This window comes from Falco biarmicus, chromosome 2 (assembly GCF_023638135.1).
Source record: "Falco biarmicus isolate bFalBia1 chromosome 2, bFalBia1.pri, whole genome shotgun sequence".
NCBI classification, from domain to species: Eukaryota; Metazoa; Chordata; class Aves; order Falconiformes; family Falconidae; genus Falco; species Falco biarmicus.
Window position 1 is genome coordinate 12,589,066 of NC_079289.1, and position 18,366 is coordinate 12,607,431.

Genomic DNA, 18,366 nt, shown 5'->3' on the forward strand with positions numbered 1-18,366 from the left:
ATTATGCACTTAAGATTTCCATGAAGGCATTGAACTGGCATTTCTGCTATGTCTCTCCTCTCCAGTAAAACTGTATGCTCATTTGCTCACTTTGGCACAGTGATTATACCTTGTAATACTGTGAGACCAATGTATTTTTTTTTGTTGTTGCCATGACAACCATGTTGTTGGGTCAGACCTAAAGCAGCAGCTGGCTTCTCCACTGCTAGACCCTGACAAGTACAGCTCGACTTTTTTTCCCCTTTCTAAATACACTGCCTATATACCAAGGTTTTAGTAGTTTAATTGAAAACAGAGAATTACAAACTACACCCATTTTTCTGCTTCCCAAGAATCACTACTATCACGAGGCAGGTAGCAGAAGTAACACAGACACATATTACTCCAGTAGCTGTAGAAACTCACATGACCTTAAGCACGTTGAAAATCCCACTTCCAAGTAAATACGGGTATTAGCTGCTGGCATTAGTACACTATGCATAGCTTAATGGAAGGGTGGCAAATACAGCTAAAGCTAATGAAAGCTTTTACAAGATACCAGTCATGCCCAAAGAAAATCTAAAACATTGTGCTCCACATTTACTCTCTTAAAAAGCAAGTCAGCTATATTTTCAAATTATGAGCTTGAGATAATAATAATATTACTATGAAACGCGCCTGTAAGAATGAACTAAGCTGCGCACAACACAGGCAAGGAGAAGGGCAAGAACTTTACGCAAACATTACTGTGTCCTGCCACTGTAGCCTTCTAGGCAGAGAAGTAACTACTGCATTTTGCAGATGTTAGGTTCATGTCCAGCGCATCACTTGGCCAAGATTTCAAATTCAATTGAGATGACAAAAGAGGGGGGGGGAAAAAATCCCCTCACAGCTGAAATTTTCTACAGTGACTTAATATTCTATACTGCTCTATTAAGTGTTAAAACGGACATTTAAGAAGTAAACAGTGTACTACGGTATCTTGAGACCACTTGTTTAATAAAAACACTCCCTTGCAAGTTTCTGACAACACTAGTACTACTGAACCATGCACACACAGACTGAACCTCGAGGCCACGTTTGTGACTGAGGGACTGAGCTCTGCAATAGTTTATTACGTGGAAAAAAAACCCCTACGGTTCCACAGAGTATTCCCCCCTCAAGGCTCCCCTAAAGCACTACATGGTATTGCTCCAGAAGTGCTGAGCCAAGAGAGCCCCGAAAGCAGGGCTGCTAAGAGCTTGGGAGCTACCCCACCAAATGGTAACTTGGTTGACAGTAAGAAGAAACTAAAAAGGAGGATTATTAACTAAGCTTCTAACTAGCTATTAAGAGGAAGTCCAATTTGCTACAGAAAGTATAGCTCTTCTCAGTCCACACTGCTTACCACACTCAGCTATTCCCCACCTTTGGTGATACTGACATTTATCTAAGTTGCGTAAGTCACAAGTCACCATCACTACAAATATAGGCTGTTTTGAAAAGCAATTTAAACAATTAGAAGTATTTACTGCAAACCAGCTTCTCTCTTCCACCATTTATAAGGTGGCCAGTGAAAGTGAAATGCACATGAACAGAGAAACATTCATGAAACACAAACTTATTTAATTAAAAATTAAAAGGAAAACATACTGCAGGAATAAAAACTCCAGATACACAGCAATTATTAATGATGAAGCTGTTGATGATCTTGAAAAAGCATTTGGGAATTTATGACCAAATATTCAGCCTTCAGCTCTGAGGGAATGAGAGGGAACAACCACGACCTTCCAAGTCCTTCAGCACCACCACACATAAAACTGTACTACTTGATATATTTTTCCATGAACTTTTTGTGAAATTCTGATCGCAGAGTATCGTTCACGAATCTTTTATCCTTTTTTGTTTCGTCTATCCCCTTGGCACAATTCTTGAACACAACATCATCATCCCATCTGAAAACGAAAGTTAACTTCAGTAAGCTTGTATGAAAAACAGGTGCAATTTACAAAAATACATAAATGAAGTTTGGTGTTCCTATTTAAATGTACTAAGAACAACTAGTCATTAGGATTAGATTTTAGTCTTTAAGACAAAAAAATAAATAATCTATTTTTCTAATCCAAGCCATCTCCTACATGCTCCTGAGTTAGAAGAGAGAGGAGTATCAGCAGCTTAAAGATTTTTTAATTAAATATTTTACCCTTACAGAAAAGAACAACCATCTGAACAGAGCAGAAAAAAACCCCTTTAAGCTAATGGCCTGAATTCTGATAAATGCAAGAATAACTGGACTAGCTGCAAACAAGAACTGTACAGAGAAAAAGGCGGGTTTTCATTAATTCTATTTACACTAAAAAAACCCCAAACCAGCTAGATTTTAAAGGGGAGCATAACACTGAATTTGTTGCGGAACTCTGGTCCTGTTAAGTTTTTTCTATCATTATGCACACGTCCCGCAAAACAATTCTCAATCTCTCTCTCTCTTTTTGAACACAAAGTAGCAGGGTAATTTGTTCAGAGAAATGCACAAGACGATCACTACATGCATCAGTATCCCAATTCTACATTACACCGCTTGTGACGAGATCTGAGGAAGGAAAAAAACCCCAACGGCAGTGATAACATTTTCTGACCGTGAGCATCAAGAGGAAGCAAAGGGATGGCTATCACAGTGCAGACTGCACAGTACCTCCTCTTCACTTTGAAGTTTGCTTGAGGCTGTGCTGGGCCAGTAAGGTTCAGCAGTGGGTTACCACTCAGAATGTTCTCCATCCGAATTCTTTCTTCTTCAGCCTTTTGCTCTTGTTCCTGAGAACCAGAAATGGATATATTACTTTTCTAGGCCACTCTCTCATTTAGCTGGTAGAGATAAACATTACTTAGCTGTGAACACTCACATAGGATTTGAATCCCTAGCTCAGACTTTTCAGAACATTTGACGCTTATGTATGAGTAGAATAAGGATAGAAGCAGAGACACTCTGAAGAGCTTAAAATTGCTAAGAAACCATCAATCTAGCAACACTCCTATTTGCTCTACTTACCTCTGATGTTCCATCAAATATTCAGTTAAATTCTAGTTTTACCATTTACATACTTTTCATATTAGAAACTGTACACAGATTAAAAGATTTTCTTTATCCTCATGAGAAAAAGAGTACATTATACAATACTTATTAGGTGGGAGAAACCTTACAGCACGTTGAAACTTCTCTATCTTCAGCAATCTGACTGGGTTCTAAAATCATAACTTCCCTAGGGATCAATTGAAAAGAATATTGAGAAATCCAAGGTGAAACTGAGCAGTGGATGTCATAAGACTATCTAAGAGTTCCAATATCAAGAGCCAGAAAAATTGTCTTCTCCTTGTACTGTCAAAAGCATGTAACTCAGGCCTAAGTGAATTGATGCAATACAGGCAACACAAAACACTGCCCATGCCTCTGCACTGTATTAATGTATTTAGTGACTTAAATGTTCACAGACTTCAGAGTGACTGTGTAATATTCGTTTCACATCAATATACTTTTCCACAATCTTTCAAATAGACTGCTCGTTCATCAGAAGGAGAAAAAAAAGTAATTCTTTAAATTCGGATGACTAACTAGGTCTCCCGCTTCCCTGTGAAGTAAGGTCTGAAGACATTCTAGTTAAAAAATGCACAGAAGTCTCATTAGGGCTGCAGGACACACAAACTATGGCTTTTAAATATTATACAAACTAAAGACAAAGAGATCACAAGGTTGTGGGGTTGTTGTCCCCCCCCTCAAACTGCAGAAAATTCATGGCTGAGGGCAGCTGCTATGGGATCCTAAAAGAGAAAATGTTTTTCTTGATAATAGTATTTACAAGGTTTAAGCGCTAAACTTGAACACTGATGTTTAAGCGTTAAACTTGAACAAGCCAGAGCTCTCTAGCTTCACACATTTAATCAACGCTAAGTGAAATGTTAGTAGAACTACTTATAATTCACAATGTTTTTCAATTGGATTGATCAGGTATGTGAAGTAAACCTATACAATACCCCAACCCTCTTAAGAACAATACCAACTTAATAAACATACGAATATCAGATGATGCAGGACCACTGGTAAAGATTTTACCTTTTGAAATCTACCCGTTTTAGTTATGAAAAAACACCTACCATTACACTGCTGCTCACAAAAAAAATTTAGAACCAGCTGCAAATAATTGCCAGTGGGATGGGAAAAGCTCCCCAAAAGGGCATAGTGCTTAAAAGCATGGCACAGCTTCAGGACAAGCCCTGTAATGCCCTTATTAAAACATGTGGGTAGGCAAAACTTGCCCTTGCTGCTGTATCCATGGAGCTTTAACACAAACTGCAGCAGTTAAAAAGTTCTTAACACAAATAAACTTAAGTTTTGCATTTTCCAACATAGTTCTCAATCCAGTATTTGCATTCCAACTTCAGTTGTAAATACCACCCCAGTAAATAAGGAAACACAGAGAGCAAAAATATTTTATATCGAAAAGCAATTTCCTCCTGTACTAGAAATATGAATTCAAATTATACATTCCTTTCCTCTGTGGATAACAGACAAGAGATATACGCAGCTTCTTCTGCACAGTATACAACCGTTGATTTACCATCTTCTTTCCCTGTAACGCAGAGGAGCCAACAGCAGTGAAATTCGATTTACTGCAGTCGGTGTCATGTGTTCCCAACACAAGTCAAGCAGCCCTCAGACTACTGTACAGCACATGCATGCAAAGCACTAACCTGAAACCAAGCGAAATCTAGGATATTGTTACAAACAAGAAAATCAGTATTGTTTTTCGGGTACGTCCTGAGAGGCGATCAAATTTTGTTTAAGACCATTAGGCAAATGTACAACAGGATTCAAGCATGTGAAGCATTCTCTGTGTTGCCCAAAATAAGGTGGGCTCAGCATCATTAATCTCTGAAGCTCCATTAAAAGTGAGACTTTGAATGAAACAAGAGGTCTGGGATAAACCCTAAAAGCAAATAAGAAAGCTACAAACCAAAAATCCATACTGGACTATACTCAAGAGAAGATAGCACTAGTAAGAGAACTGGAAGAAATTAATACTCCCCTGTTGAAAAATGCTTTTGTAAAGAGAACTTATTCCAAGTCCTATATAGGTGAACGAATGCAGCAGTCTTCCATTTCAGAGCTGAACTCCAGGGGAACTCCCCTCAAGGTGACATGCAGAGCACGGCACAGTCTCACCCTCAAATTTCTAAGACATTAACCTTGGCCATGATCCAAAGTTACTGAACCTGTGCCTCATGCACCACTTTACTGGCCACACATAACTATCTTACGCTGATTTTTCACGACGCATGAAAATGCATACACTCACCACTGAAAAATACAGGACTACAATGCACTGCACATAGCCTTTCTTCAATGGTCTAAAGTCCACTGGAGTCAATCAGCATCTTCTGGGTGGAAATTACAGCTCTTCTTCTCTCCCCTCCCCCATTTCAGATTTAATCACAACAGTTCCTACAAAGCTGATGGTTCCAGCATTCTCTACCATGCATGAAGAGAACTGAAAAACATTCACTCATTTGAACTGTAAACATTCAGAATTACTAGAGGATAAAGCCAATATTAAGAATCATAGAAAATACGCATGCAGTTCTCCATAACATAAGAACTCCAGCGTTCTTATTACACACAAATGCACATTTAATTTTTCTATAATAAGATTTTAGAAAGCCATGTTAGGCATCCTCCTAACTTTTATCTGCTTTACATAACCCATTCAGCCACAATTAGCCTGACATAGTTCGTTTTCTGATAATGAAAAAAGCATTATTAGATAGAAGTGATAAAATGTGGTCATAGAAAAAAAAAAAATCAAAATTGAAATAAGTTTTTAAAGGCATTACACTACAAGCAGTACTATGAGACTAAGAGTAGGATTTAGCTCCAGATTAAGACACGTACAACTAAACACCCGCTAGTAGGCACCTGAGCTCACATATGAAGAACAGATCTAGAGAATACAATAAGGAGTCAAGATAGCTCTTCTGCTCACACTAAATTACACACAGGAGACCAACCATGCTCCGGGCTCTATTGACTGCCTCTCCACTGCACCACCACAGAAGCTGGGATACAGAACTTACACATCGACCCCAACAACTTGGCATTTCAAGCTCAACTAGATCTTGTCTAAAACTGCTCACAGCTAGGAAAAACCATTTAATCAACTAAACTACAATTCCAGAGGACTGCAGGGTAGCAAAAACTGCACTACCATTAAAAGCAGTGGTAGGAGCAATCTTGGGAATTTCGAATTATTACATTTTACTTTTGCACCTATTATATTATTAAAAATAATTATGAACATAACACTAACGGCAGCTGTCAAACATTCTTCTATAGTGACAACAGTTACATAAAACATCAATGAATCTTATTTTCAGAAATTGATTTTCCATATTCACATTAAGAGATGCTGCAGAGCCCCTGGACACTTCGTGTAACCCTTCCTTGCTTCCCTGTTCACAAACAGAACTCTGCTGTCTTTTAGACCCACAGAGGCAGAAAAACTACAAGTTGTAACAAACTGCATAAGCTTACCTTTGTCATTAAAGATCAACAGATCTGAAAAGCAAAAAGGGAACAGATCCATTGAGTGAGGCATCTCCAGTTTTAGTCACCTTACATAGGAGACCCAGTGTGCATGGTAATTTACTTATGGAATTCAGTTGTTCAAAACTGTTCTTGGTTGGATTACATTTCAACATATTTGCTACAAATTTTAAGAAGCAGGCTAATTCTGAAGACTAGTCTTGAAGATTTTTTGTCTTATTTAACTTCACTACAACCTCCCAAAGAAGGTATTCAAGACTAATAAACAGGTAACTTACTCTTTTGTATCTTAAGAGACATGACATGGAGGAAATAATAAGTTTAACTCAGTGGTGTAAAGTTGACGTTTACACTTAAGCCAAGTTATACATTTTGGCCAGCACTGCAGAAACCCTCATCTCCAGCCAAAAAGAGGTTTTCATTACGTTTCAGAATTTTCCACATAAATCTTCCACTGTCTGCTCCTCCAATGAAAGCTGGGACGCTCCAGGCGACGGGGCAAGGGTTGTATCAAATCAAACAGACCAGACATAACCTTCATAGCTGTCTGAGCTTCACACCTCTGAGGCACGTTCAAGCACAGCTGTTCACAAAATAAGAGGCTCCAGTTGCTCCAAAGCCTACACTGTTCTTTTGTGTGGTGGAACAAAGGCTTATTAAGCTAAAACACTATGGATACAACAAACCCACAACAGAAGAAAAGCCTAAGGGGAAAAATAATACATCTGTATTCACTCCACCCTTTCTAAAATAATGCCTCTTTGCCTGCCTTTCCATTCCACAAGACAAGGTATACAACTCTTTTCCTAAGCCATTTTAGCAAAAAAAACATGCTACAGATTATTCCATCACTACAGACAGCAGCGCTGTGCTTTTCAGTTGCAGTGTGTTGCACCAATGATCTGCAGAGATCAATCAGACATCAACCATGTTGTAACTACTGTGTTAGACGCAGAGGCAATCAACCAGGAATATTAAGGTGTGAGGAATAAGACTGAACTGGCACAGGGAGTCCCATACCACAAGCAAGCAGATGGAGATGCTGCTATGTCACTGGGATCTTACAGGAAGCCTTCAATGTACAAGGGAACTCAACATGTAGCATCACAGCTGGGAAAAAACAAAAGTGGACAAAAATATATTAACCTTAACTAAACAATTATTCCTTATCTTGCTGTAAAGGATAACAGTCTCTTGGCATATTTGTTTCTGACCACAAAGGAAAGAAAAATGTTGTTACCATAGCGTTGGGGTTTTTTTAGTATAGTTCCTACCCTTAGCACAGAGCAAGATTACTTTTACAGAAAGTGCTGAAATTTCCAAAATTACTTGGTTTTTATAGATGTTGAGTAGCTGGAAGAAAACCTGAAATACACACATTTCATTGAAGGCTGAAAAAAACATATCACATGACCTTATCTAAATGCTAATTTTTGAATGATGGACTATGAAGCACTGCCTTTAGTAGCAGGGAACAAAACTTTGTAACAGAGACCCACCCCAGTTTTTTGATTCTAGGCAAATTACTAATACCATGCAATACAGTGATTGGAGTAACTGACTGAACCTTCAAAAAACAACAAGTAATCACAACGGCAGCATCTATACACAGATTTGTTGTTATTTTGCCACAAAGGAGGGGACATTATCATTAGTTCTTGGCAAGGGTAAGTATTACTAGCATGTCTCACATTTAGTGAAGAGACATACTCTGCCATCTTCTTTTGCTTCTTTACTGAAATTCTTAATCACTGATCTGATATTCTAGTTTTAGTTAGAACCTTAAAATTTAAGTGAAAAGGTTAGTATCTATCAAGATTCATTTTCTAATGTTTTATTTGTAAGTCTGTGACATGGCTAAAACACAGGACAGAGCTAAACTCTACCCTGACCATTGGTAAAGTAATATATTCAGTTATAGAGAAACACTTGGTGAAATAAAACTGCTAAGAAAACAAACCAAAATTTTAAGTCTGTTCTCAGATAAGCACAAAATGACTGGATGTTAAAATAGCTTTGCTGGAACTGCACACATACATTTGGCTTCTCACTGGTTTGAGGTTTGGTTTTAATTATTTCCATTTACCTTTTAAGGAAGTCCTTGCAAATTGAAAAATCAAGAGCCTTGTAATGCTGAATTTGGAATATTGAAATGTTTCCACGAAACCTATCCATGGCTAGTTCACATACACAGCAGACCTAGCATTTGTAGTTTTAGACAGACCCAGAATTATTCCACAGAAACAGCTTTCAAAGCTAAAATTTCCTGGTCAGCTTAGTGTCTATGAGAAACAACCTGAGAGATTAAAATTGTGGAAGGGATGAGAAAAGTCAGGATGACTCCCATGCTCAATCTGTTTATAAAAACATTTGTAGTATTTATTTAATATTTCTATTGTTTCTACAGAATTCAAGGGAATTTAAGCATTTTGAGAAGTTAACAAGCTTTGACAGGAACTGCTTATTTGGTTGACAAACTGCTTCACGAACAGGGAAATATCAGCGTGAAGGAAGTTAGAACCTCTTAATGCTAGTATTTGTCAAAATCAGATTTAGGCGATTTTTATGGAAATTGGTATCATCACATAAGAGAAACTAACAGAGAGTGCGATGATCTGAAAAAAAGCAGATTCTCACCTTCTGTTTTTAACTGCCATCTCACCAGAGATGCATTTTGTAAGGAGCAGTCCTCCTTTCATATCAACTTAAATACAGGACACCAAAGCGACCAGTGAAAACATATACAAAAATGCAGTTTACTTTAAAGGAAGACTCAGAAATAATTGGATTAGTGTTTCAAATCAAAATAACTAACGTATCAGGAAAAAGAAAAAAACCCTGCATATGGCATGAATTTGGGATGTATTACTGTATTTTACCCACTTCATCCTGTTAAGACCCTGGTATGCTCCAAGAAGATGCAAAGACATATTGATCTGTATAACAACAACAAGATTTGAGAACGATGCACAGAATGAACAGTGAACAGGCATCCACACTCTACAGTTTCTCTTTGCCTTGCCACTGGTTTACCCACACTGTCTGCTATGGACAGCAATGTTTCAACCATCCCTGTACGTGGATTAGGACTAACAGTGACCACACAATTAAGACTTTGACATGAGATGTTATCCTGAAGTCAGCTGAAAGACTAATATAAGGTTACTTACAAAATTAGGTTTAAATTACAGTTTGCAATACATAATAATATGAAATCCCACATACCTGAAAGGAAAAGGGATTTATATTAAATGGCTATAAAATTGCTTTGCCAGTAACACCTTGTTTTAAAGTCATGGAAACAAGGCATAATCTAAACAGAGTGCACCACTAAAGCCAACATACATAAATGATCTTTCCGAAGGAGACCCTTACTCCCAAACACTCTTTCCAAGGCTGCATCGCACCTTGGTTTTTACTTTTTCCATTAACGTAGTCTTAGTTTCCTACTCTCAAAAAACCCCAAGAAAATAAAATTCCAAGTACACGTAGAGAACCCACTATTTACCAAAGATGACAATTTTTAAGAAAGCCTATCTGCCCCACCAGTGAAAGGATGAATAGAGCAGGTAGCCAGTGAGTGTGCAAGTGTGCACTATTGCAAATAAACAATAGCAATTTTTAGGAAAAACCAAACATATGCAGTTCAGATAAGCGTTCATGTATTCAGTAAGCACGCAGCATTGGACGTTATAAACCCTGCTTCTGGGGGAAAGAGAACATCCAGGAAGGTAAAAAATAATACCAGTGAAGAGACAGAATAGAAAAAGCAGTATACTAAATACTTCATAGCTTTCAGCACCCTCTACTGACAAAGTAAGAATTTCATAGAGGTAACACTCCCACTTTCTACATGCAAACAGAGAAGCATGCACCTGGTTACCTGTGCTGCAATTTACTACCATTATTTTGCTAATGCAAGTTTTCTACACCAAAATGTGACAAGTTACACTGTTTAATCTAGATGTATTTTATATATATCTATCTATTAAAAAAATAGATACTTAAAACTATCAGGCAAAGTGAAAAATCCACACAGATTAAGCTTTCATTTTAAGCACTGTGCAAGGACAGCTGAAGTAGCAGTCTTTCCTACACACTGCTACCCTTAATTTGTAGTTTAGTACATCTCACACAGGAAGACACGGAAGTATTATTGATAGTGTTTTTAAGTAATTTTTATCATGTAATTAATGCAGAACACAATTTCATTGCTGCATGACGTGTTTCAAATGTCTAGATAAAGAGATGAGAGGCATTTCAGACATACTTTAATGTAAAGGACCACTCACAGGCTAGATGGAGAATAAAGTATCAACAGTCTTCTACAGCAAAACTTCTTCACTGAAGCAGCATGGTACGGCTTTTAGCATTTCAAACTACTTAACACCAACACCGCAGAGCTCACAGGTTTTACTGGCCTTGTTGATTCTAAAAGTAAATTTCTGTATTGTTAGCCAAAAGCAGGCAAGTACTCCAATGCTGCCTACAACAGAATTATAAACATTACCTCTTCTAGCTGTTCCTAGATGCTACACCCCCCCATTCAGTCAGCTTACTGGAGAGCATTCATGAAAAACATTAAACTACAAGAATGTGTTAAGCTACAGGAAAGACTGTGAGTAGCTCAGAGGCACCCAAAGATTAAGTTGTCACCAGCCTTTTGATTAGCCTTCTGACCAGCATTTAGTATGTTTGTTTAGCATGTTCTAAAAAACATCTCAGATTACCTTATACAAAGGCAACCAAGTGGCTTAGCTTTTTTGTTTTGGTTTGGGGTGGGGTTTTGGGGGGTTTTTTTTGGGGGGTGGGAGGGCATTGCATGAGTTTTTTGTTTTGTTTTTCTACACTAATGGAGATTCTCCATATAAAAACATACAAAACTACTCAATCTGAAGCATGCAACATTTTTCAAAAGCCCTACAACAATTTTATTTAAAATTCTTGACAACAGTTATTAGACAGAACATATCCATCACACTTGAGAAGAGTTTTGAAGGGTGTGTGAGTTGTTTACTAGTTCTCACTCACACTAAGTACTTAAGGCACACCAGTAAAATCCAGTTTGCAAAAACCAGATGCTCTTTAATGGTGAAATCTTACCTTTCGAGCCTGTTCCTCAGCTCGTTCTTTCTTGATTTTTTCCAGTTCAGCCAGAAGAGCTGCAGTGTCATCATCATCACTGTCTTCCAGGTCCTCATCTTCATCATCTTCCTAACAGCAACAAGCAGAAACAAGAAGCAGCTCATTCATTTCATTTAATAAAAACAGCCCTGGTCTGCCCAGCTAAGGCTGCAATTTGCTGCTGGCTGATTTCTGAAGTACATGAGTGCTTGCAGCACCAGCAAATATGGTACAAATAACGTTGCTGTTCAAGAGCAAATAAACAAGACAAAAATATGTTTGTGCTTTCTGGATGACTGCAATTATTTTTTTTCTAATTCAAATGTGATGTAGCTGACAGATTCTATAAAATGGCTGTCCCTGATCACTCTCTAATCATTGTAATATAAGTCATTATAGTAGTGCATCTGAATACCCTGTCCAACATTGTTAGGAGCAAATATAACAGGATTAAAAAAACCTGAGGTTACTGTCAAGTCTTAGACCCAACTCCTAGACATCAGCATGAGGAGAGGAGCCAAGAGCAAGAATTCGCTGCTCATGTAGACAATCATTGTATCTCAACAGTTCTATCTTTGGGAAATCTTCTAACTAACCCAGTAGTTGACCAAGCCTAAAGAGTTTCCCACTCCCTGTAGTTTAAGTGTTACTTTCAGTTCCCCAGTTTTTGTGGGCTTTCCAAGAATACAACTACAGCACAGATCAGAATCCTCTGAACCACTCTGAACTTCCACCAAAGTAAAGTAACTGTAAAAGGAAGATACATTGGAACGTGTCTTAGGTCTTTAGCAAACCTAAAAGTACATACTCTTTTAACAGCAAACCCTGAAGGCAGGACAATGAAAGGAAAGAAGACAGAAAAAAAAAAAGATACATACATCAGTAAGAGGATCATCTGCATCAAGATTTGCTGCAGGAATCTGGTCTAGCCGAGGCTTCTTAGATACAGAAGATGATGTTGTATGTTCTATAGCATAAGATTTTAAAAAAAAAGTCACTAAGACACTTCACTTAACAGCATTTAATGTCAGGAAGCAAAAATCTTCATCAACAATTTGTCTTGCATTGCAGTAAGAGATACAAGCTTATGCTTACTTTTCCCTCTTTTTTAATCTTAATGCCCATGCTAATTCTTCCCTGTAGGTATCCTCAAGGGAAGCAATAACATCCCCAAACCTACCATTTTGCCTCCAGAGGTTTTTTGAAAACTTTATTTCAAGAAGAGAGAACAGCAGAAGACAAAGTAGTAGAGAAATATCCTTGTTCTATATATCCAATTGGAGGGTTCCCTTGAGATCACCTCAAAGCATTATTGTTGGCTAGTTCAGTCCAAACCGCACCTGCTTTCATCTGTGAATTTGAAAGCCCCACAATACCTTTGCACCTAAACTTAAACTATCTAAATTCTGTCAAGCTTTATACTAAAAATGAGTATTTCTCAAAAACCACTTTGATTTTCATTTTAATTATCATCCCACTCTATCTGAACAGAATTGCATTCCTCAGAAATGGAATTATTACTACACTGGTGCTGTAACACTAGAAGATGGGTCATTCCTCTTCTCCTTCCTGTCTTGCTTGTCCAAGAACAAAAAAAAAAGCGCTCTATTAGCTGTACATACTTGTTGCCAGTTCATTACAATCATACTGTATCAGCTGGTCTGCATGATGGCCTGCACTTTTCTATTGGCTGGCCTAGATTTCTGCTAGTACGAAGCCACCATGAAAGCCAGCGGACATTCCCTTGCAGGTCAATAGCTCTGAACTATCAGACCAATACCCTAAATTCTACTCTCATGACATGCTGTCTGCAACCCACAAACTTCTTACAACACCAAATTTTGTGCAAAAGCAACACCACACAAAAGTATTAAAATTTTTGTTTCTTTGTTCTTACCTCTGGTTGGTCTGTCTCTATTCTTTTCTCTTGCAGCAACCCGCTCTCTCTCCTCTAGCTCCCTTCTGAAATCACGGTTACGAACCTCTTCAGGAGCATCCTGAGTAGTTTGTCTAAAACAACATGGGGGGAGGGGGGAAAGAAGCTGACGTTGACAGTCTGCAGCTGGGAGCAATTTTTTCAAGGAGGCAAATAAATCCTGGGGTGAACAAGTAAGTATAGAGAATAAGAACTGGGTACAAAGTCAACATATGTTTGTTTACTCTCTCTTCATCAGCCTCCTTCTCTGTACACGTTACACACAGCGACATGCAATGCCACACACACATGCTCCTTCCAGTGACTCTCAAATAAATTATAAGACCCTACATAAATTCCTACAAACCCAGGGCGACTACATCTTCCTTTTGTAGCTATGTCTGTATCTTCTGTTCTCCAGCAGTCCAAGCCCAGTGTCCTACCAGACACCCACAAGCATTATGGTCAACCTTCCTCACTATTTTACCATCCAAGGCTGCTGCTGCAAATCCAGTCTCTAAGACTTACAGAAAAGACCAAGACTAGAACATACTTTTCATAAACTTTTTCTCCTCCAAGAGACTTACCAGAAAATCTCCTGTGGCCATTAAATAAAAAGTTGGGAGAACAGACAAAACACTAGCTTTAGTGAAACATGTAGCAGATACGTGTTTTTCCCTCTTTTATGTAACACAGGCTGGCCAAAAGCAATAGACTATTTATATTTGAGTCACACTAAGTTCTACCTAGAGAGCACTGAATTTTCTGTGGAAATCTTGAAAAGAACTAATGAATAAGAACAAGCAGCAATTCCTTTCACCTTCCTGTGAACTCAGTGCTGGAAATAAGAGTGCCTGGAAGAAACCCAGACTTAAGCCATTACAAATACACCGTGTGCACACCCTGCCTTTATGATGAAGTATTTAATTTGCTTATGTAATTAAAAACCTGGATTTGTAATCCCTGATACAGCTGCAAAATCCCCACAAGCCCTGTTGTCATTCAAGACAACATGAGTGGGACTGAAACACTGAACTTTTCCTGCAATGATGTAGTCCTGGCAATTTAACAAAGACAACTTTGTATTAGGTATTTGGGAGAAAGAACAGAAGACACTTAATGCCCCCTCCATCTCTCTCTCACACACAGTGATTTGTTAAAACATACAATGTATATCCCTCTACATATCTGTCTCCACACACTCCTTTCAAAGCAAGACTGGTGTTCCAAACCCCACTTTTGTTTAAAGAAACAAACCGCCAACAATTTTTCCCGTAACAACAAAATGTATTTGACAGCACGTTTTGTGCTGTTGATTTTAGTATTCTCCAAAATGCTCCAACTCCCTTACCCATATGTATTCTTGAAATGCAAAAGCACAGGAGAGATGCAAGGATAAACATCTTCTCAAGAAAGTGCAAACATAAAACCTTAACAGTCATTTCACTGACAAGGATAACATCATTTAAATAAAAAGAACATTTTTAACCTGAAACATTTCATTTAAATCCTAGGTATCTGTATCACATAGACTCCAGATTTCATTTAGTCTTTCAAAAGGATAATGAATATTTTGTATGCGTTTTAAACAGAGGAAAATATTCCCAAAATCCCATTATCTTTCTCACCTATTAAAGCAATTTCCTCTCCCAGGATCTGCACGAACCACCTGCAGTGTTTAACTTTAGCTCTTCCAACATGTACTACTTCACAAGTGCTATTCCATGATTTCCCTGCCTCCTCTTAATGTCCTTTCCAAGCGGTCCTTTGCAAATAACATGATGTGGTTTTCCTGCTTTGAAGACGTGCTCAACTTCACTCCTCTTACCCCATTTTGCTCTGCAAGCGACAGCACCCTCCATGGCTGAATCCTAATGACAATTTTCTTTCTGCTCCACTGCCTGAAATGCTTGGTCTCCAAAACACACCTTCTTCTGATGATTCATGTCCATAAGCAGTAATAAATACCACTAAGATTAAACCTCTCCAACTACTTACAATGCATTCGATCTCTTAGGTCTGCTTTTGAGACACTTTCAGCTCACTCATTCGGCACTGCCATACAACCTGGTGTCTGCTCAGTGTCATGCACATCAACATCTAACATGAAAATTTCAGAGTACCACTCATAACAAAAAAATAATTCCCAGCCTGTTTTGCCGTAAGACCAAAGAAAACAATACTAACCTGTATTTGATTTTAGTATGAGAAGGAAGGTCTCTGCTGGAATATTGTTTGGATAGCTGACTTAAGTCTCCTTCACCTTTTCCTCTTCCTCCTCTCGCAGGTTCAAACGTTGGCCTCGCTGCTGTCGTCATTTTAACTACTGCAGAATTAAGGGATAAACACTGTCATTACTACAACTTACAGTGAAAGACACTCACCAGAAGCTACTTTGTTCCTGGAACTGTGGAAGCAACAAGGCCCACTACAGAATACCAGCTATCACTCAGCTCATGATCCTTGAAATTCAAGGAGCTTTTTATTGACAGCACTGACAGACCCTATTCAGGTTTTCAAAATAAAAGTATTTTCCAATATGCTTGAAAGATGACACTCAGATGCTAACAAGAGTATGAAGCTATGTTTGCCAAGTAAATAAAACCAACCAGGAGCTGGCCTCCTATCCTTAAGGCAAGCTGTACAGCCTTGCAACTAAACTCTTTCCCCTCCTGAAAAACGACAGCCAAAAATGACTGCCTACTGAGAACAACCCCTCCATTATCCCTCAAACCATATCTAGGTATCATCACCAGAAATGCTGGCTGACACGTACCAGCCTTGGATGGTGTTGACAATGAAATACTGATGAAGATCACGCAACTTGAACTGAATCACGTTCCAGCCCTCATCATGGACCTGCTCAGTTCTCTAGCACAGGCACAGCACTGTCATTAATAATGGAGGTCAGTCCTTTGGGGCTGACCTGTGCAGAGCTCCAGCTTGCCAGCAAAACCTTCTGAAGAGCTAGAGCCAATGTTTCCCTGGTGACAGAAGGCGGACAGCTTTACCCTTATGTAAACAAAGTGCAATTAAAAATGCTTGGACAAACGCAGAAGTTTTCACCAGCTCTTGCTTAGAAACTGTGGGAACTCACATACTGCCAGCGTGTCCTAAAAAATAATGCCCAAAATTGCTACTAACAACTCTTCTGTGGCAAAGGAGTGAAAGATTCCAACCAGCCTCAGCCACATAGACACCCTGTCAGCATGGTACTGTGCTCAGCACTACTGAACAGGAGCTGAGACCATCCAATCCCAAACTACTGTGTCAAGAGTTTAGGATGGTTAACCAATGTCAAAAACCCCTGTGTGATCAACCAGCACCAGCTTAAATCTACTATCTGAAATTATGCTCATTCATGCTTCACCATGACACAAACATCCATTAAGCACCGACCAAAGACGTGAAGATATAAGAGGTACATCTGCAGAGATACATAAAGGCACCAGTCCCATCAACCAGATGGTTGAATGTTACAGGATGACAAGACAACATATTAAAGATTATTAAAAATCAAAGAAAAAACATGATACTACTTCATATGTTTTTGTGATGCACAAATAAAGGTTATGTTCTGCTTGCATTAGTTATTTTTTCACTTTCAGTGAGATCACAAAACACATGACTTCAGTGTTAAAATTCTGCAATTATTTGTTGTTCAAAGTAACATCCCATTAGAGAAAACACAGTTACTTCCACTGAATTACTACTCGGAAAACAAAACTAACAGATGGAAACACCTTTAAAAAGAAGTGAGAGAGTAACTAGCCTTGGCTTGTTAACCAAGGATTGCTGATGCTTCTCAGTGACGCTGTGCTGGAGTCAGCTGGAGCTCAGCAAGACGTTTTAGCTCTGCCTTAGCACAGACTCTGCCAGACCCATGATTCAAGAAAGCCACTTGCTCTCAAAACCCTCATCTGTGCTAGTTATAAGTAGCTGGGGGATCCATATATTCAGGTGAAGAATCAGATCCAATGTGGCTGCATAGTTTCATGAAGCATTAACAAATCCTCTGGAAACTGTCCCTTCTTCTCTCAAGTCCGTTTGCATTTGACTCAGCCTCAAAGTACCCGAACTCAACCTGAAACCACTCGGGGATGTCACACCAACCTCTCGAATTTCAGAAATGGAGCCCTGGAGGTGCCTCTTCAGCGCTACAGGGAGGCAGGACCGGCCACGCAGGGATTATTTGCCAAGGAAAGCGACTGGGCCCGGCCCGGAGCTGCACTGCCTTGGCTAAGCCGGGCTGCGCCACAGCCGCCGCCCCCCGACCGCCTGCCCGGGGGAGCCCGAACCCCAGCGCCTGGCCGGCAGGAGCGGGCTGCGGCACTGCGCCGCTGTCACCCCTGCCCAGCGGGCTCCGCCACACCGCCCGGCCCCTGGAGCTCCGCCGCAGGGCCCCCCGGCCCGGCCGCCCTCCCCTGCTCTCCACAGAAACGCTCCCCCTCGCCTGCCCCGGCCGCGGCCCGGCCCCTCATAGGCCCCCCCCCCCCCCCCCCCCCCCCTCATAGGGACCCCCCCCCCCAACGCCCCCTGCCCGAGGACCACCTTCCCCCCGCCTCTAGAGACCTCGCTACAGCCTTCCCAAGCACGCACCCCCACCGCCGGCCAACTCGCCCACCGCCTCCCCGGACACTTACAGGGCGGCCTCCTCTCACCCTACGCAACTGCCTTACGCCACCACCATAATTCCGCCAAGCGCCCACAAGGCACTGCGCGGGAACCATAGACACAACGGAACGGAAGCCACGGCCGGAGGAGGACTTACCATAGA

At 39.9% G+C, this 18,366-nt stretch overlaps 1 protein-coding gene across 3 annotated transcripts; it reads right to left on the reverse strand.

Moving 5' to 3' along the window:
- Window positions 1–1,563: 1,563 nt before the first annotated feature.
- On the reverse strand, window positions 1,564–18,340 carry CWC15 (CWC15 spliceosome associated protein homolog). Of its 3 annotated transcripts, none has more exons than XM_056327970.1 (7): window positions 18,233–18,340; window positions 15,777–15,915; window positions 13,572–13,684; window positions 12,553–12,641; window positions 11,654–11,764; window positions 2,651–2,769; window positions 1,564–1,913 (listed from the first exon to the last, which is right to left on the reverse strand). In XM_056327970.1, exons 2-7 carry the CDS (start codon window positions 15,905–15,907, stop codon window positions 1,784–1,786), a joined length of 693 nt encoding a protein of 230 aa, XP_056183945.1. In that variant the 5' UTR covers window positions 15,908–15,915; window positions 18,233–18,340; the 3' UTR covers window positions 1,564–1,783. The 3 variants fall into 3 exon arrangements, with proteins under 3 accessions (XP_056183945.1, XP_056183943.1, XP_056183946.1); XM_056327968.1 differs by lacking the exon at window positions 18,233–18,340 and adding an exon at window positions 17,703–17,721; XM_056327971.1 differs by lacking the exon at window positions 18,233–18,340 and adding an exon at window positions 16,366–16,384.
- Between the last annotated feature and the right edge of the window lie 26 nt (window positions 18,341–18,366).